Source organism: Oryza brachyantha, chromosome 2 (genome assembly GCF_000231095.2).
Source record: "Oryza brachyantha chromosome 2, ObraRS2, whole genome shotgun sequence".
NCBI classification, from domain to species: Eukaryota; Viridiplantae; Streptophyta; class Magnoliopsida; order Poales; family Poaceae; genus Oryza; species Oryza brachyantha.
Genome location: NC_023164.2, coordinates 5,661,283 through 5,683,201, shown reverse-complemented (window position 1 = coordinate 5,683,201; position 21,919 = coordinate 5,661,283). Strand labels below are relative to the sequence as shown.

At 36.1% G+C, this 21,919-nt stretch overlaps 1 protein-coding gene across 1 annotated transcript; it reads right to left on the bottom strand.

The window, feature by feature from the left end:
* Nucleotides 1–161: 161 nt before the first annotated feature.
* On the bottom strand, nt 162–5,516 carry LOC102713522. Its single transcript, XM_015834177.2, has 5 exons — nt 5,216–5,516; nt 3,923–4,792; nt 2,907–3,107; nt 2,619–2,814; nt 162–960 (listed from the first exon to the last, which is right to left on the bottom strand). Exons 1-5 carry the CDS (start codon nt 5,348–5,350, stop codon nt 779–781), a joined length of 1,584 nt encoding a protein of 527 aa, XP_015689663.2. The 5' UTR covers nt 5,351–5,516; the 3' UTR covers nt 162–778.
* Between the last annotated feature and the right edge of the window lie 16,403 nt (nt 5,517–21,919).

Below are 21,919 nucleotides of genomic sequence, written 5' to 3'. Positions count from 1 at the left end.
ATATATATATATATATATATATATATATATATATATATATATATATATATATACTGCATTATTTGCATTTGGGCTAGACACATATTGTTTCTCAGGTCTACCAGTAGCTGAAATTCTGCATGAATTCATTGAATCAGAATTACAGGTTGGTTGAACACAAGTTGCATATGTTTTGGTACTGCTATCCATTGCCAGGACAAAATAATTAACCATGGAATGCAACCACACAACAGGGTGACACAACCAGAACCGGTACATCAGCTTTTCAGTGTCCTCTTTAGGACCATCAAAAATGACTATACTGCCTGTGAATTCTATCAACATGAGGATGGGGGACCCCCTCTTTTCCCCTGGAGGAGGTGCACAAATTCAAAGATCATGGTAAGAGAAGATGGACATTCACATGTACACTGAGAAAAGCTGCATGCAACGGAAAAAAAACAGTCCTAGGCCATTCACAGCAGGAGTGCTGATTTGCTGATACAAATCAACGCAGCTGAAAAACAGGCATGCAGATCATGCTGAATGGAGAACAGAAAATTTTCTTTTCTTTCATATCTTGATGCAAGTAGGAATCCAATGTACATGTATTTACATTTGGTTTGTGGTAACCGTGACGAGAAACCTTTGAGCGTGTCAATGAATGGCAGACTGTACAGTTGCTTAAATCGCTACCAACGAATAAGTGGAGATTGCAAAGCCACAATCCAATTACTTGCCATGGAGTTCCAGAATGTATTTACCAGCAGATGCAACGCATACTAGAGACCTAAAGCGGCTACTTCTCAGGCTTATCAAACAATTCTGAGAGAACCTTGTAGAGCGCAGCAGCTGCGGGTGGTCTAGCCATGGATCCCATGAGGATATCAGATGCCTTTATTGGACCACCATAAAATCGGGCATTTTCAGTGTCTCGGGTTGATACTAAGCTACCATTGAGAGCACAGCCCACAAAAGCACCTGCAACAAAAGACATATACAGACTCAGTTGTTACAGAAGACAACCATGAATGGTCTGAATAACCAGATCCAGCATTACTTAGTAGAAGTTAGCAACGAACTTAACGGCACCAACTTATCATCAAAACAACATCATTTATTTCTTGAGAGTAGCAGTATCCTGCTAGACTTGATTGAAAAATTCAACATCAGTTATCACATTGCACAAATGAACTAAAGTGACACTGCAATATTAATTTGGTTTGTTGATCTGATAGCACATTTCTGTAACTGCATCGAGCAGTCTAGAAGTCTAGAACCTATGATGGACTGTCATCTAAAAGTTTGGTTCACAGTTGATATTTTTATTTCAGCCAGAAAGTTCAAGTTCAACAAGCAAATTCTCAAAAGTAATTTAATACACACATGACTTTGTTTGCACTCCTATGAATATCAATTCTGCAATTGTATATATATGTGTGTGTTAAAAATCTATCACCAAGTTAATTGTTCAGATTAGAGTATACATTTTTAGCCTTCACTCCTAAAGCTTATTACTGTATTTTTTTTGTCAGAACAAACATTAGGAGCTAAGCTCACTATTAAGCCTAATCAACACTAACTATTAACAAACAAACAAAGTTTGCAAGATATGCCAATGGGAGCCAAGAAATTTGCACATGTCCAGTGACACAGATATACTAGGACAGGTTTAGTCATTCAGAGATAGAGGCTTATAATAGATGGGCTACTAAGCTATAGGCTTTTGGCAAAGCAAAACAGGTCCCGGTGTGTCTCTGTATAAAGTATGCAGAACCAAAATTGGGTTTAAGAGGACATTCCAAAACTCAGTAGAATTTATCAAAGTATGACTTATCGTAATTGCAAGAAACTGAAACATTAGTATCATTGAGAAACACCAAATTACTTGTGTACCATTTCCATTTGAAATCTGATACAAGTAATCAACTTTTTAGCACTGAATACAAATAACACACTTTAACTTGCCATAAAGCATTGAGAAATTATGGGTCAAGAACCCCTAGCCAATTCTCTTGTTCTGTTATAAGAAACACATTTTAAGACAACACTATATATTTATTGGCTTTTACTATAACCGTGAACTGTCTGTTGCATATATTCTCCCAATTAACATCAAATTTTTATTATTTTCTGAAACCTTTTATTTTTTAATTTTAAAACTAAACCTTCATAAAACTTAATTTCAGATCTGATTTAGCCAAGTCACCCTGCTTAGTGTGGCTAAATAACAATGTTATGCCATGAGGAGTTGCTGTGACAGTAATGTTCTCCCACGCAGTGCGACTAGCGTGACCAAATAACGTTAGTTACACCAGTCCTGCTGGCGTGGCCAAATAATGCGGTCACGCTCATGCTATCTAGACTGGTATAGTGGTGTGGCGTGTTATTTGGCCACACCAGGTAGGGTAGTGTGGCCAAAGGTTTCAGATATGGAAATATGTTTTAGGAGAGTTTAGTAAAAAAAATAAAAAGTTCAAAAAAAAAAATTCACCACCGTCACCACCACCAAAAGAAGTTATACGAATATAGGTCATATCATATAATAAAGCATGTGTTCCATGCTCAGTGAAGTGAAATTAAACATATGACAGAAGACACCAAAATGACGCATGCCCTGGGAGTGATTTGAAACAAACCTTTGCTACAACTGTATGTGTAACATGCAGCATAACCACCATCGCCAGCACGAAAATCGGCCTCAGCTACTCGTCCAACATGACCAACAGAAGCACTTATGCCAGCACCAACTGACAGGTGTGCCTTTCCACTGAATGTTTTAATTGCTTCTGTGTTCCTCAGCACAATAATGAAATCAGCTAACTCACCTCCAGCCTGTTGGGTAAGTCAGAAATTATCTGATTTTGTTATGATGTGCCAGTGTAAAAAGAATTTGCATATAAAGGGCACTTGAAAATATATTTCACCTGAGCTCCATATCCAATGCCACAAGTGGAGATTGCTGAAGGGGGTGACCAGGAACCATCAGCTCTTCGAGCAATAACTAGCCCAGTACCAACTTTATACGCAACCATCATACCGACCTTTGCTACAGTAATTATAGCAAGGCCTTTTGCTTGTTTAAGAATAGCAGAGGGAATAGCCTTTTCTGGTTTCAGTCTTCCCACCTGAATGGTATATGGAAGAAAAAAAATGATTGCAATGCTTAGAGTTGGTCCCCAAACAACTAAACTAACTGAAGAATCAGCACTTTCATGCTTTTAGAAGCTAGAATGATGTGGAAATCAAAATTCAGTTTGTATAATTCCAGCATTTGACAGATAAAACAATTCTCTAGTTTGAAATATATCATTGAAATAGTCAATACTGATATCAATTTGATTAGTCAGCAGCATTTAGTGTTACTTAAATGGTCTAGTGTTATTATAATAAAGACTGAGGAATGAATGTAAAGCGAGTGTTTATTTACAAGAAATAGATGTCATTATATAATAGAGGCAAGACCAGCTATGAACATACTGAGCTGTTGTGGACAACCATATGATGCCATACACAAGAGAGCTGCGTATCATTGCATTAAGAAGGAACATATCAATGTCATTCTTTACCCATTCATTGAACTAGTTTTTCATCTATCTGACTAATACTTATGCAAACTGGAAATTACTTTGCAGATTATGGAAGATCATACTATCCTATAACTTTTATAGATATTATTATTGTATTAGCAACAAAGGAACATATGACATATCAATCACTTAATGAGTGATGTTCACGAGAAATTCATATAGAAACTGTTGAGAATTGTGATAAGATAAAAACACCTTATCATTTTGTGCCAAGTCAACACATAAGCTTATGAATAAAGCGCAAGCACATGATTTATCAAACAGTAATAGGGAAGAATAAAGAATATGCAGTACAACAACAACAGCACTGATAACAAATTCAGCAATAAACAATTTTGAATAAAAAAGCATACCTTACAGTAACTATTCAAAGAATTTGCAGCCTTGTAGATCTCATACTCCATTGTATGTGCATAAGGGAAGTTCAGCCATGACCTCAATGTGCTCAGATCAGTGACATCACGAGTTGGAGGTTGTGAAGCACGACTGATCCGATTCATCAAGTAAGGTTGAATACTCTCTAGACGTACCCCGCATACATCACAAACCCTTTGAGGTTCTGAAGTATTAAATTTTGGTGGCATCAAACTTCTACCCTTTGAACAACCGCCACAAAACACACCGCCACAAAAACGGCAATGATGTCGAGAGCACATTATTGGATGAAAACGCACATTACAGAGCATGCAAGCTCTGGCAGCACTGTCAGGCAACCATACTGTTTGTTCTGTCTCTAGGAGCTCATCAGCAATACCAGCATTGGCATCTTCAAGTGTTTGTGCCATATCCCTCCAAGCTTCTTGGAGGAAAAACTTGGACAGCACAGACATCCCATGTCTCCCAATATCATATGATGCAACCGATATTACCTTATCTTTTGCCGCAACAACCATCTCAGAAAATACGTCCCACATTGTCATTTCTTTATTCTCTTCATCCAGCTCCCAGTTGAATTCTTGTTCTGAAAAGTACCCACTTTGAGCAAAGCCCTTATGCCATTCCTCATGGTCGTGTTTTGTCATTGGCGGGACAGAAACAGGCACCCAGATGCCGGTATGTTCGTGAAGCGGGGCACCACAGTAGAAGTTATTCTCTTGTTCCCTCTTTACAAAATCTTCAATCATATCAGTCTTGCACTCACTGGTAGTGGTAGTATCAGGATCGTCGACCATGCCACTTTTGGCAGCAGGGTCATCTGATTCTTCCTCAAATAGGTTGAATCCCTATATTTGGAAAACAAATTACAACAGAGATTAATATGGAATTTTCCTGACTAACCTAACGATAAATTGTTTCTTTCAGCAAGTTGTAAATGCATGCTAAAAATAAGTAAACCTAGGAAAAAAAACCCATAATTCCAAGCACCCAAAGCAGCAACCAGTACCAGTTGCGTCATGAGCCGTACACACCGAAAAAAAAATCCAACCTTTTCCGCTTCTCGCTTAAGCGCTTAACCCTAATCACCCACTAAATCATCTAACTTCCATGTTCCTCCCATGCTACTCGCAGCAATGCAATCCCCGACCCCAATCACCTGACCGATCGCCCAAGCTGCAAGCTTTTAACCACGACCAGCACAACCCAACTAAAGCGTGCACGCAACCAAACTTCACAGTGACGAAACCGCGTAAGAGGAGATTTCTCACCGCTATGGCGGCCATGTCATCGCCGCCGCCGCCGCCGCTGTCGTCGTCCCACCTCACCGGCGAGTCGGACTCCGCGGCCTCGCCGGAGCCGCCGCCCGCGGGCCGCGGCGGGCAGGGCCGCTCGGCTCCCGCCATGTGGGGGAGGGGGAGAGGGCTCCAAATCCGGGCCCAGCCGCGGAGGGGATTGGCGGAGCTCGACGCCGAGACGCGATCGGAGGTGGAATAATCTTTGTTTCCGCTCTTTTTTGGGTAAAGCTGGATGCTTTTTGGAGGTCGCCGCGGCGGATTGCGACGGAGACGGAAGCGGAGGAGGAGGAGACGAGAGGAAGAAGGAATTGAAGCGGAGCTCGAGGGATTATTAGTTATAAAGTAGTAATTAGTTTACTACTAGTAATTAATTAATTAATTTGAGATCAGAAAGATAATTATTACTACAACTCCTACTAGTACTTTTTTACATGGCCCCAGATTTAGGACCATTAGCGCTTGTTTTTATGGGCTTAAATTGCGGCCCGTCATGTGTGTGGGCCGTAATATTTGTCCAAATTCTGGGCCCACTTACTTGGATGGGCCGTACTGGAAGCCCATCCAGACAGAGGCCTCGCCTGCATGGGCCTCAATTCCGGCCTGTTAAGATTTACGGGCCGACAATTAAGTTTATCCAGTGAGAACCCCGCTTGTTGCTGGGGGAACTTTTGTGCCATTAAATAGAGAATATTAGGCACATGATATATTTTATTGGATTGGATGTATATAAAAATGATCACTATTCAAAAGTACAGGTATGATTGAAATTTGTGATGATTTATATACATCTTGCAACTGTTTTTAAGAACTTGCAAAAAATTCAATAATTATTGGATAGATAGAGTAACACATTGTTTGGAGCTTGTTTCGGTTGGGTTTTAGGCTGTTAAAAAGGAGATGGTTGGTAATATTTACTTTTTAATATATAAACTAAATTATAGTTCATGGGTTTAGGAAAAAAATAATAGCCATATGAAGATTGGTTATGTGAGAAATATAAGCACACAAATATGCGCTATCAGTCCTATCTTTTCGCTTTTAGTTATATTTATAAACTAAAATTTAAATTTTTATCCTTAAATTTAGAGTAGATTTTAGGATTTTTGTATCATGGTTTATTTCTCAGTCTTGGCTTTTAGATCCCTGAATAAGCTAGATACGATGCCTTCATATCTTAAAGCTAATAAAAATAAGATACTATGATAATATTGAGACTGCTTTTTTTCTGACATGTCATACATGGGGCTGGTTTGATTTAACGCTAACATGGCACTAGAAGCACAATTAACAAAATAAACATTAAAATAAAATATGCAAGACTCATATGTCAGTCAAACAAAAAAAAATAAAAATAATATGTCATGCAATGGTAACCGGTTGGATCGTGAAACCTAAGCAAACCAGGTGCACATTGCCTGAGGTGTGAAGATTACATGGTATAACTAAGGCCTGTTTGATTTAACATGGGATTATTATAATCTGACTTATTAGGAGTAAATTAAAACAATCAGATAAATTATTGCAACACATTATTTTAATTTAGAACATAGATTACTATAATCTTAATCTGATAAGATCATCCAAATAAACTTATTTTAGATTATTTAGTGGCTTTAAACCCACTGCCTTCGGATATTTTAAAATAATAACTTATATTTGTCATTTTTCCTACTTTAGCTTATAATAATCTTATTTATTAAATAATCTAACTCAATAATCCAGGTAATCGTACCGTGAAACAAACCTGGCCTATCTCTCTGGTCGTCAATTCCTATATTCACATGCAGGCACAATTGCAAGGGGCCACCCGAGTTAGGCTCGGTGCACCAGGGTTGCTTAACTCCTTGATTTCACTCAGGGCAAGAAATTGCTGTTCAAGTCCAATGGTACCTGCCAAAGTGCCATCATTATTCAACTCTAGCCAACACGTTTTTCTTGATAATTCTAGTTTTTTCTCTATTAACTGTAGCCCATGTTTCATAAATTATATATATATACATGCAGAGATGCATGTTAATATTAGGGGAAGAAAAGATGAATACATGCATGCATGCTAGGTCATATAAATTTTTGTCAAAGCTACAGAACCACTGAAAACTACGGGTCGCCAACATGCACTCTAAGGCCGCGTTACGGTATAACTTATAAGTTAACTTATCCCTAACACGAAAAACGTTCTAATAGATTAAAACATTATTAATTAATATAAAATATAAAATAGATTAATATGATTTTTTAAAACAAGTTTTCTATAGAAAATTTTTGTAAAGAATATACCGTTTAACAGATTAGGAAGCGTGCGTACGGAAAACGAGTAAGATAAGTTAACTTACAGGGCCAACCAAAGCGGCCTAAATCTTATAGCAGAAAGTTCAATACGTAAGTTTCACACAGACAGATAATTAAGTTCTAACTCAGGTTGCTTTCATGTGTGACTTTTCTTAGGTCAAATTCCAGACCGTCTTGACTTGCATAGTATGCATGCGTGATGCATGCATGTCCAATCTTGGTTTGTACGTGAACAAAAATGACCAAATTTAAGTTGACATTTGATCTTGATCCCTTGACATGACTAATGCATGCGTAACCATTGCACATGTATGTGCATGCCCAACAATTTACCAATGCATTTTTACTACTACAGGTTAATTATAACCCAGCTCATCCTATACACTCGAACCGTCGTACGTGCAAATATTTGCACCCTATTTAATATATTTATTTGTACTATTAGAATTAATTCCACATCGCAATGCACATGGTTTCCAATCTAGCTTAATTAAAGAGAGGCTACGACCGTAACTCTTCAGACTTTCAGAGCACCGCTACCATGCAAATATTTGGTTGGGTGCTTTATATTTAAAGGTACAAACTATTGAAAAAAACCATTTATTTCTTTCTCCATCGTGCAAAGACATGGATTTTCTAGTTGTAAAATATGTCAATGCTTGAAAATATCCTAAGGTTTAAGAGTAGCTATTAGCTCCAATTGTTTAGTCATTTTTTCTAACGGAGGGTAAAATGGTCATTGAAAAATTATCAGGTGAAATTCATAAGGCTTTGAAACCTTATGCACATATCAACTACCCTCTTGCTTAGTCGCTATGACAATTTTCTATACTCTCATGAAGCAACGTCATATTAATTTATTGTTTTTAGACTTGTCGGTTGATGTACTCTATCCTCTAGTTGGAAAGCAATCTATTATCTTATTTATTTTCATGGATAGCTAAATTGAATGGCTTAAAAAAACAAAAAAATAGAGGTAGATCGTAGTATAATGACACCTTTCATATATATAGCATCTAATTTATCATCATATAACCAATTGACAACTTATAGTTTAACCTGATCATAGTCATAGACCAATATGATCTAATTCACAAATTAAAGATAATAGAGTTCAACATTATATAACCCAGGTAAGAAAGTTTATGTTCTTTTTGGATGCAATGAATCATCGATTAGTCTCATGCAAAATAGGAAATATGATTAGTATATGATTAATTAAGAATTTAGTATTAATAAATTTATTTGATTTTTAAAGAAATTTCTACATACAAAATATCGAGAGAATAGTTAATCTTATTCAGCATTTTAATTACCACGAGGCCAAAGACTCTGCCATCACGTTGATACCTAATATTATTGGTGGATATAAAGTTATGGCATTTGGTATAGATGAGTACAGTGTTAAATAAGGGCAAGATGAAAAACATCACCGAAAAGATCGGACCAAAACTAAGAAGTTCTGTCATCACATCGGTTTCAGTTGATGAAAGACCGAATTATGTTTGATTAATTTGGTTAGAATAGCAGCTTCAGTTAACCGGAGCTTCAGTTAACCTGATAGACCGAAATTTATCCAGAACTCACGACATGTACATTTCAGCCCATTCAACCCACTAACAAGGAAAACCTTCCCTAACATCTAGTAACTCCTATAATCTGTACTCCTACTATTCTTAGGATCCATTCTTCTCTATACATTTTTTTTTTAGTTTTTTCTTCACCTTTCGCACACATATTTTCTGAAATAATTACTACACTGTATGTTTTTTAAAGAATTGTGTATAGATGTTTATGACTCCCTCCGTGTTATAGTGTAAGATGTTTGACTTTTTTAATTGCAAAATTTGACCATTTGTCTTATCCAAAAAATTATGAAAATATTATTTATTTTGCTTATGACTTACTTTATTATAACAAAACTTTAAGTACTATATTTGTACTAAATATTTAAATAAGACGAATGGTCAAACGTTACAACCAAAAAATTCAAACATCTTACATTACAAAACGGAGGTAGTATCTCATATTTCTAAATTAGATTATTAACTCTATTATAATTAATTTTATTATTTATATTATTAAACTTCATCATTAAAATTAGAAAATCTTCGTTTTCGCGTAAGAATACATCATGCCCCACGCCACCTCGCCGCCTCCGGCCTACGCTCAGCTGCTGCCGCACCGTACTGCACCCGGGCCACCCGGTTCCAAGGGATTTTTATGATCTCTATAGTGAACAATTCGAAAACATGCGGACGAAAATTTTAAGTAGAAAACACCCAAATCTTAAAAAAAAATCTATTTAAATTGATGACCCATATTTTGAATAAACTTGCACCATTGCGGTAGGGGGTTCTAGCTAATCTACCTAAAGAAATGCACCCCTGTCTTTTCATTTATGCATATATTTGTAAGTCAAAATTTGAATTTCTAAACTTAAATTTGGAGTTGATTTTTGAAGGTTTTTTATCAAAGTTTATTTTTCAGTTTTGGTTTTTATGTCAGTAAAAATACGTATATAAAAAATTATTTTTCGTTTGTAAATATACAGTTTGGTCCCCTACTTCTCCTACGCTGGACTCAAGTCACACTTCCATGCACGGCTAACACAATTTACGTGCGCATTGACCACACTAAACCCTGTTGAAAGAAATGGTTTTGGAATAAAATCAAATATATTTTAAGAAAAATAATTCATCAATAGACACACATTCAAATGTACTCTCTCAATTTCTATAATTCTTATTATTTTGGATAAAAATATGATTAATCTTCTAAAACTTTAACTATTATTAACCATTGAAATATTTAGTTTGAACATACAAGACCATATGTATAGATGAGTTATAGATAATAATTTAATAAAACCAAAAAATTATTTATCTTTATTCATTTTAGTAAAAAATACAGTTAAAAATAGATTTAGAAGACCATGTATTATCTAAAGTGACCAGAATTATCACAACGGTGGGAGCATACGATAATTTGGTCTGCAATAACGCGGTCACATGTTTACAGTTGGGGATATATACATAGGAAGCTGTATCAGTAAAGCCAGGAGGCTTCATCAATGTATCAACAATCAGATGGCAGTTGAGATTCAGTACAAATTAGAGCAAGTTCAATAGTATAGTCAAGTACTACTTCCAATTCATCTATAGTCAATCTAATAGCCAACTCATACAATAGTTACCTACAAAACATCAATACATGCTCCCACATATCATACACATATTTTATTTTGGAACTCATGTACAGCTGGCTACAAATTAGTAGCCCACCTCTCTTCTCTCTTCCCTCTTATCTTTTTAAAATATGCTTGTAGCTGGCTTAAAGCCTACTATTGTACCTGCTCTTAAGATCATCATCATGATGATGAAACTACATCAAAACGGGCCAGCATTTTTCAGATCTGCATACGATACTCTTTTCTGTCTCTGCACACGTAAATTAAGTGTCTCCAAGAGGGACAGAAAGATTAATTATTAAGCTCTTTCTAGTAGTAGAGCTTGAGAGCTTCAGACTTTCAGTATAAACAAGCAGATACTGTTAAGCAGTTTTGTCCAGTTGAAAAACTACGTACTGCTACTCTTGTTTCTCACTTATTTCTTCTGTGCATACGAAAGGTAACAAGTGTTAAAGCTCAGATAAACTGTCACATGAATCTTAAAGCTGCTTTGGTGAAGTTGAACAACAATACATGCAGTGCTTGAATTGAGTTGAATTGCTTTGCTTTTCACGTAGCACGCGTGAAGAGCCATCTGCCCAGCAAAAGTCTACGAGCATGCAGCCAAGATCGATGATCGATTAATCAACATAAGCTGCACGGTTAATTATCATCTCCACTACTAATAAATATCCCAGTGAACAGAAGAAAAAAAGAAAGCAAAGGCTGTCGTTAATTTTTCAGTTGCATATGTTGATATGCTCCAAACGAAATGGAGAGTACTTTTTAACTTTGATTCAGACGGTGAAAAAGCAGATTAAACAATGTCACAATCACATTAATACGGACAACATGACTAGAAACTGGTGGCACTACTGGCACCCAGAGCCCTAATTAAGTAGGGGTGAAAAAGCCCATGTAAACACAAGAAATTCCCTGCCAAAATGGTGAACATTCCATTGGGGGACAAAGAACAGGACAAGTCAAAAAGGATTAGCTGAGGCCTGCATATGATATGGTTCCCTTTTTTGTGTATTAGGAGGAAGAACACAACCATCAAACGTGCATTCGATCTGATGTGCTCGATCATGTGGAGAAAATGATCTCTGTTTGTTCTCCATTTTATCTGGAAGGCTGGCTGTAGTTAAAGAAAAAAAGAGAGAAAGGCCATGCAGATCTAAGTGCTGAGAGATGTCGGCAACACCTTATATATGTTAAATAAGATCTTCTGTAGTACTGTTATCTGATATGTGGGTCTAATAACACGTGAGATCCATATAACATTGAGCAGTACTGATCGTTCTGGATTCCATGTATGCATTATACTCTGAATTGAATTGTTTGTTTTGCAGTGTTAGATAGGGAAGGACCAAATGGCAGATCTTGCTATGACGATCTAGACTTAAGCTGGCTTAGTCCTTATTTTCTTCTGTCCTAGAGAATTTACTAACACGTAGGGACTTTGATGCTGTTGCTGCTGCTATGATCGATTCTCATGACACTAATTAAAGAATTGATACTGCTTACGACTGAACACATAAAACGACGTATAGAAGAATCGGTTGCACAGAAATCAGGTTCAGGTCCACCCTGAAGAACAGAGGTTGGCAACGACGAACTACTCCGGTCCATTGCAGCAGCAGCCTGCTGCAGCTTGGACGATGTGAACACTACAGCGAGTTAGCTCATGCCATGGTACTACTGTAAACTTGAAAATATAAACGACATAATTAACTCCTATGAACTTGAAAATATACTATATAAAGGTTAGATGAAGAACTTCTACATAGATTTTTTTTAAAAAAAACACCATTTAACTGTTTAGGAAGCGTGTGCACGAAAGTGAACAAAAGAATACAACATCACTTCTTATGATTTTAATAGATAATGCTATTAATTTCAAATATATATTTGGTCATTTATCTTATTTAAAAAAATATATACAGATATAAAAAAGATACAAGTTTTATTTAGATAAACGAATAGCCCAACAGACATTCCAAATTTAAGGACGTCATCCATTACGAACCAAACCAAAGATACATGATATATGCAACGTACGGTTACATAACGAAATGACCGGTAAGTAGTTAGCAGTAGGCAGGTAGGTAGTAGCTCTAGCTCGAAGAGCGAAGAATGTCAACACTGACCGTCCAGATTATCTGCCGCCGTAGCGTCGATCGTAGTAATTAAGTGGAAAATTCAAAGAGAAGACTGGTGAATCAGTCAGTGACAGCAGCGTACGTTGTTAATCAATTCGAGCGTAATCCGCGCCACATTTCCTCCCGGAAGAGAGAGCGACCGGCCGACAAAACTAAGGGCCGTTTCATTAAATTCTTTTCTCTAAAAACATCACATCGAATCTTTAGACACCTGAACGAAGCATTAAAAATAAATTAAAAACTAATTACACAATTAGAAAAAGATCGTGAGACAAAAATTTTAAGTCTAATCAATCCATGATTAGCCATAAGTGTTACAGTAAGCCACATGTGCTAATAACGAATTAATTAGGCTTAAAAGATTCGTTTCGCGTTTTCCAGGCCAACTATGAAATTTGTTTTTTTATCTGTGTCTAGAAACCCCTTCCGACTCCGATCAAACGTTTGACGTGGCATTCAAAATAAATTTTTCGTGAACTTATGTATGTACTTCTTTATCCAAAATAAGTAGCTATTTTAATCATTCTTTTTTTTTCAAAATAAGTGATCGAAAAGGAATTAGATAAAATAGGACACATGCACAAATATTACTCCATTGTTGCGGAGTAATATTTGTACATATTTACATCACTAAAATGATAAATATACATGAGGAGAGAAGTTATCTTGAATACTAATATATCTAAAAATTGATTGAAGTAGTCATTTATTTTTGAACGAGTAGGAGAGTTTAGTCATCGTCTGGTCTGTTCCAAGTTGTTGTCAACTGTGGTTTAATGGATCGGTGTAGAGATATATGGGCCTGTACTGTGGAAGTGGAAATAGTAGGTAATACTCTCTAGTCAAACCAGGGCTGATTCAATTCTAACGAGAGAGATTTGGTCTAGTGTGTGTGTATATATATACACACACACACACTATCTCAAAGATATAGTACGCTCCCGTATATAACGTCATACTGTGTCTTCTACACATGCACAAAGCTGACATATGAACATGTATGGGCATCTCTTGTTGCATCATTTAAAACCGACATGAATTAATTAATGACTTGTATTGATTCTAAAGATTGGACCCATCACAGTTGATCCCTCATTAATTTCAAATTAAAACGTAGAAAGGAAACAACATCACTACTCTTTTAGGCTATATATATAACGGTTACTGTTTGTAGTCTGCCCCCTCTAAATGATAATGGAGATAGCTGGTCATTTATCTGGAATAGTCCCAAATATTCACCCCAAAAGTTTTACGCTCTCAATTTTGTAAGCCTTGCCCCTCCGAAGATTTTTTTTCTGGATTTGGAAATCCAAATGTGTTAATAAGATAAGAGTTTTTATGTGGTTTTTACTTTATGATCGGCTTAACACAAGGGACATGCTAGACAGAAGAAAGTGTGCACGAGAAGATAGTGATTTGTCTTGTGTTATGTGCAGAACAAATTTAAGAGAAACAAGAGAGCAGCTCTTCTTTGATTGTCCTTTGAGTGTGACTTGTTGGAACAGAATTGGTCTTCAGTGGAGAGCTAACGTTGAGCTGCACCAAATGTTCAATCGGACGATGGCTTCTTTTGGCAAAAAAGGATTTATGGAAATTGTGTCAATTGCGTACTGGAATATTTGAAATTCTCTTATCTCTAGAAACACTCCAGTTATGGTGGATAATTGGCTCATATGCTTCAAGCAAGAAGTTCTCCTACGTCTCTACAGGTGAAAGGTCTCTTCAAAGATTCTGTTGCTTCCTGTTATAAACTTTGTAATTTTTGTCGGTTTAAACTTGCTATGTAATTACTATTACTGTTCTTTTCCTCCGTTATAAATTTAAACTACTAGGTAAAACCTGGTAGTACTTACTCTTAAAAAAAATGGTTACTGTTTGTAGTAACTATGGATACATACATATAAAAAAAATTTAAAATAAATTTCGCAAAACTACGGATTGTTTGATTAAACTATCATAAAACTATAAATTTAAAGGTGCATCATAAAACTATAGATTTAATACTTTTTTACAAAACTACATATTAATATATTGCATCATAAAACTACATATTTAACATTAATTTTATCCCAATACTATAACTTTTGTAACATAAGAAAACATCAGTAAAAATATAAAACACGTGGTTTTTCATAACTGCAGAACGAAATCTGTTGTTTTGTAAAATGAGGCATTAAATCTGTAATTTTCTGAGAAATTTAGTGCCAATTCTTGGATAGATAATCTTAAATACTTTTGTGATAATTTGATCAAAATATATGTAGTATTGTGAGTTCTGCTTAAAAGTTCAATACGTTTTTACTAATATTTTGTCTTTAATCCCTATCATCTGTGAAAAAAATAAAAGAAAAACCGGGAGCACGCCACGTTGACGTGCTTTTGTTGCGGTCGTCCACACATGCCATGCTCTGCGTGTTCACTCCAGGTCAACCAAAAGCTACTACCAGGTCGTGTACGGTACGTGCCGTGTGTATGTGTGTACGTACCTACGTGTGCATGATCTCACAACGCACGTAAGCACGAGAATGTACGGATTATTAATTGTTAATTCGCAGCGAGCAATATATATGTGCATGCCTGCATGCGTAAGTCAGATCAAAGCTAAATGATTTTTCACACTCACCATGTTGGTAACATTCTTAGGCTAAACAGTTCCCAAAATCTTTTCTTAGAAATATCACATCGAATCTTTGAACATCTAAATAGAGCAGATAAAAATTAAAACTAGTTACACAGTTACGGGGAAATCATGAGACAAATCTTTTGAGCCTAATTAGTACAAGATTAGCCATAAGTGCTACAGTAACCAACATGTACTAATGACGGATTAATTAGACTCAAAAGATTTGTCTCGTGGTTTCCAGATAAAATCTGAAATTTGTTTTATAACTAGACTACGTTTAATACTTTAAATGTGTAATTGTACGCACCGATGTGACCACTATCCCAAAAATTTTTGGGAACTAAATGGGGCCTTATTCCCTCCGTCCCAAAATAAACATATCTTTCACTTTTTATCTATAATTTTTGACTCGTCGTCTTGTTTAAGATTTTTTTATGATTAATATTTTTGTTTTTATTAGATGATAAATTATGAATAATACTTTACGTGTGACTAATTTTTTTAAATTTCTTAAAAAAATTTCAAACAAGATGGATGGTTAAATGCTGGGCACAGGAACTAAAAAGTTGTCTTATTCTGGAACGGAGAGAGTACATGCATACGGAGGACTCGGTCATACCTGGACTGTTTTTCTTAATCAGTCAAAACATTTGAACCTATGGCACTTCTCCAGGCCTTGAGCCCAAAATCGAAGTATACACGTTTAGGCAGTGACGGAGGCAGATGTATAAATGTCAAATGAATGTTATTGTAAAAGTGGCTAATTTGGGCTCTCAAAACTTAGTTTTAGGAAATTAGCCTAAAAAGTGAGCTACAACGGTTCCTAAAACATACTTCTAATTTTACGTTCCTTCTAATACTGACCTAAAAATGAGCCAGATTTAAAGGTGTTTTTAGTACTCCCAAATATTCCAACTGATAAAAAAATCGTCTTTCCCGCGCCTTTGTTCTTTCTCGGTGCTCACTTTTTTCTTTCTCGCGCTCTTTCATCTGTACCCGACAACATTTGGCCGCCTCCGCCCGGGCCAACCTTCTTTCCCTCTATAGCTTGGCCACCACTGCCCGCGCCCTCTCCTACATCGGCCGCCCGCCTTCGCCGTCCTTCGGCCGCCTATGCCTACACATCGAGGGCGCCATCACCATCTAGGGAGCTGTCTCCGTCCAAATTCCATTGGAGTTGGAAAAATTCACAGGAGTTCTGCCTATATGACAAACTAACTAAATATAGGAATACATATAGGAGAACTGTTGGAGTTGGGAAAGATTTAGGAGGATAATTATTTTAGGACAACTCTCAAATATAGCAATTTTGGAACTTAATTTTGGCGATCTCTTAGTAATATTCTTAAGGGCATATGCAAGAGAATAAATAAATTTTAACTCTTCAAATCTTAATTTAGTTATTTATATCAAAAGATTCTAGCTCTTAGTTAATGTGCACTCTAATGGACTTTTCATCACCATTCTCCAAATCCTAACAACTAGGGAGGATGATTTATGGTCCAATCATGTACGATCCAAAGATAGCAATACCGTTGAGTGGAAGGACGAGTTAACAGATGTAACCATTGAGAAAGCATGTTTAACCATTCAAATGGCATAACAACTCAAATTAATCTCTTGGAGAATAATTTTTTTAAAATTTAATGTGTCGAGTCCAAAACAGTCTCTAGATACGCTCAATCGATCGAACTCCTGCGTGAGGCTGGCAGTGGCGATCGATGGACCGAACTGATCGATCGAATAGCAGGCAACCAGCCACACTCGGCGATCGAACTGTCCAAGTACAGTACGTACACTCCACACTACAGGGCCACCGTACGTGATGAGCAGTTATATATAATTAACAGTATGAAATTAAGAAGAAAAAACCAAGCACAGCCAACCGTACCCCACTCTTGTACTACTCCTACTCCTACTGCACTAACGCGTAATAGCTAATCAATTAACGGACCCAGCTCGGCTAGCTGACGGATCGATCCATGGTATATCAATTGAAGTGTGGTAGGTTTAACGATTTAATGACCATCACCAGTACGTGTAAATGAATACAATACTGATCGAATATATAGTATACATACCCAATAATATCATTATCATCAGCATATATACCTAAGTAGTTAAGACCCCGAATAATGCAGAAATATATGAAAGCATACACATAGGAACGTATACGGCACCAAGGTTTTCGGCTCATCAATGGCCTCCGCCGTGCAGCCCAACACGGGTTGCCTGTCTCGCCAGCAGCTCAAAGCAAGTATAATAGCACGCAGGTGGTAAGCTGACTAAATATTAAGGTGAAGAAGACATACATGGGAGGAGAGAGAAAAATCAGACTGTAAACTTATAGTCAACTCATACACAAGAACCAATTATAAGAGAGAGACAAATGAGTTATGTATTAATCATAAAAAGCTAACTACTGTATGGATGGACTAAGAGAAGAGTCTTACAGCCAACTTATTGGCTATATTATTAGCTTGGCTCTCAGGCTCCATTCGTGAAAGCTTTTCGCTAGCTGCACACTTTTTAAAATATTGAATAATTTGTTTCGTGTAAAAATTTTAGGATCAGATAATTTTTTTGAAAAAAATCAATATCTATTTTCAAGTTAATAACCACTAATTAATTAACATTGAATTAATTATATGCTAACGATCAGTCCCGTTTCACGTGCCAGGTTAATTATCCTCCCACGGCAATAATAGGCAAGCAAACACAGGGGTGGCCACCATTATAATGAATGAAGCATGTACGGGCAGGCAGCTAGTGAGGCCCTAGAACCCTAGATGAGTTAAGCTAGCAGGTTCGCACCTGTGAACTCCAGCCGGCCGACCGATGCATTTGCTGCGGTTGGTGCGCGCCGTCGATCGACGCAACGCCGGCCGTCGTATCTCCATTGCTTCTGCCAAGGGGTGTTTAGCCAGGGAAATAAAAATTTTTAGGTGCCACGTCAGACGTTCGATTGGATATTGAAAGGAGTTTTTGACACGGATAAAAAAACGAATTTTACAGCTTATCTAAAAACCACAAGATAAATCTTTTGAGCATAATTGATATGTCATTAGCACATGTGGGTACCGTAACACTTATGACTAATCATGGACTAATTAGGCTCAAAAGATTCCTCTCATAATTTCTCACATAACTACGCAATTAGTTTTTTATTTTATCTATATTTAATGCTCTATTTATATGTCCAAAGATTCGATATGATGTTTTTAGAGAAAAACTTTTGAGAACTAAAACAGGGCCTTACAAGTGCATCGTCGCAGGGAGCAGCAGCAGCTAACCTAGATGTCACACACGGTGTCTCAACCAACTAAAAGTGCTGACATTTATATTTATGTTTACGAACATCTCAGGATTTAATATATGCTCTCATGTATTTTTCATGTATTTTAATACATGATACCGTTAACTTTTTAACCCTTATTTACTATTAGTCTTATTTAAAAATTCGGTGCTAAAATTATAAAAGTTCAAGTTACAACTAAAATAAAATATATTTAGTAATACATCCCATTACAATAAAACAAATTATAATTATATAATTTTTTTAATAAGACGAATAGTCAAAAATACGCAAAAAGTCAATCACATCATAGAAAGAGTGTTACTTCCATCCAAAATAAGATTATTTTTCTATCTTCCTTGTTCCAAAATAATTTCAGTTTTGAACCATTATTGTATCAGAGTTTGTAAAGAGTTTGTAAAACTAGGAAATAATGTATTAGAAGTAGATAAATTAGTAATTATATTAAGATTTAATAAAGTAGAGGGTATTCTATACTTTTTATTTTTATATTGGTGGGTGTAGGTGTTGACGCTGAAAATGACGATCAACAGTCACACACGTAGGTCTGGGAGTCAATCTTAGACAGTTTTAATGTAGGACCTAAATTCTTAGATTGCGCGGACGTGCAAGTCAGTTTGATTCTGCAACTGGCAAGATGAACGGTAAAACAAGCCGATCGGTTATCAAGCTTGATAGGTAACTAAATAATCCAGCCGATTAGATGTTGATGCTGCAATGGTTAGCCGATAGAATAAACAACCAGCTGTAAAAAGCTTGGATCGGCTAGAAACTTGTTAGAAATAAACTTGAATTAAATATTAGACTGACATAATCCGTCAAGTTACTTATTAATCGTAATCGATTGGACGAACCTCTATAACCAGATCGAACTAGACATACAGAGATTGGACTTAAACAAGACAGTATGCAGTCGAGCACGATATAATTATAGAAAACACGAAGATCGATAAGGCTAACAAATAAATCAACGAATTACTTAGAATAAACAATGAATCATGTATTACGATTGGCTAAACTCAACTTGCATGTAATTCTCATAAGCCGATGCAACATAAATAATTGTCGATCTAACTAAATCAAGCCGATTGGTATAGAAATAATGCAGTAAAGCAACCGGCTACTCTATTGATGTAAATATGATAAGCATTTAGATTGGCAAAAATCATCGGCTATAGACGGTGGACAAACAACCAAGACCTATAAAATATCTAGCTCAGATTGCTAAGAATAATCATAAAAGATCGGACCCAACCGAGACAGTTTAAGATTAAACCTAGCAATGTCAGGATAGATACTAAACAGATCTAGATTGCTATCAAGCAATGAGCCGATGACTGGTAACTTATCAGCTGGTACTCCGATAAAGCAATGAACAAAATACATCGATCTGATATAAATCATATGACAAATGCAATCTACTAGATCGGACCAAACTAAGACAATACTAGATTAAATATGTCAAACGACAAATATCAAACCCACGTAGATCGTCCAAAGTGGTCGACCAGATCAACTCAAAACACGAAAGTGATCTAAGTTAAAACTGATACGATAACTAGCAATCGCACAACTAGATTAATTAGAAGATTACCGAACCGAGACGGTTCTAATCTAGCCAAACGATTACCGTGGCCCAGCGGAACGATGGACTTACCCCTTCGCCGGAGATCGAAGCGATGCAGCCCCGTGTCAGGTGCCAAGTTCTGTCGAAGTTAAAATCTCGGTTAGGAGGGTGGCGATACGCCGAAAGTAGTTGATCTAAATTATGATATAAATGGTTTATAATGACCCAGGGCATACATATTTATACCCTCGGGTAAAGGCTAGTCCGTGTTGGATACGACATACAACTCTTAATAGATAAAAAGAAATAACAAACTTCTATTTAGATTGTATCCGTAACAGACAAGTCCCGATCGGACTCTAACAACCTTACAGATAAAATAAAAATCATAACTAACTCTAATAAATTTACGCCGCCAAGCTTTGGTCTTCATGATTCCTTCTCGAATCCGGTCTCTTCTAGATAAGATTTTTATCTGCTAGTTGCGCTTTTCCTTAACCAAATCCACCAAAAAGATTTACCAAATTTTGGTGTTAACAATAGGATGTGTGAAAAATAAAACTACTTTAGAACAGAGAGAATATTTACATATAAAAATCATGCAAACGACAACTAGCCGATGATATATAATATTGTGGGTTAAGTTTGATTTGATATTTTCTTAGCGATTAGATGAGAACAAAAATTTGAAATTTCGCACCAACGGTATGTGTGTACGTGTACGTACTTAACGTGCATATATGCATGATCGCTACACATATTGTTTAATTAGTACTATCGTGCATTCTAGTTGCTACCCTTGTCGTTAGCTGTACCGATGCGTCATTCATACATGCATGTTCATCGAGCTGGTGGCGCGCGTATTTGAATTATGATTTTATTTATGCTCTCGTCTTTGGCTTATGCTTATATTTATAAACCAAAATTTAATTCTAAGCTTAAATTATATATTGATTTTGGGAGTTTTTATCTTAATTTATTTTTTAACTTTTGGTTTTACATCTCTACCAACAAATATATAAAACATTTATCCATAATTTATATTTTATTTATAAAAATACCATTTCATTTTTCCTTGAAAAAGCCAGAGCTGGTCCTGAATTTTTAGTGCCCTAGTGCAAACTAAACATATATGCCCTTATGATAATATATTAATAACTAATATTTATGCTATATATGAATTGTTATTGTAAATATTTAAATTATATTCAAAATAATATTTATACAAAAAACATTGTACATGTTATCTCAAAAATTGGTCAGAGGCCCCTACGATTTGGTGGCCTAGAGCAGCTGCACCCTGGAGAAGGCCAAACGGTAAGCTCCTTAGAATGCATGGATTTTACAATATTGTTATATATAAGAATTGAGGAAAAAAATACAAATACAAATGCATAAAGATTAATTACTATGTATGATTATATATTTCTCCATTACCACCACATGAGAAATTATGTACTCCCTTCAGACTAAAATATTTGACACTTTCAGTCAAAACTTTTTTATTCCAACAAGTTAAAATTCCAATATTTGACACTAAAATAATTTCGC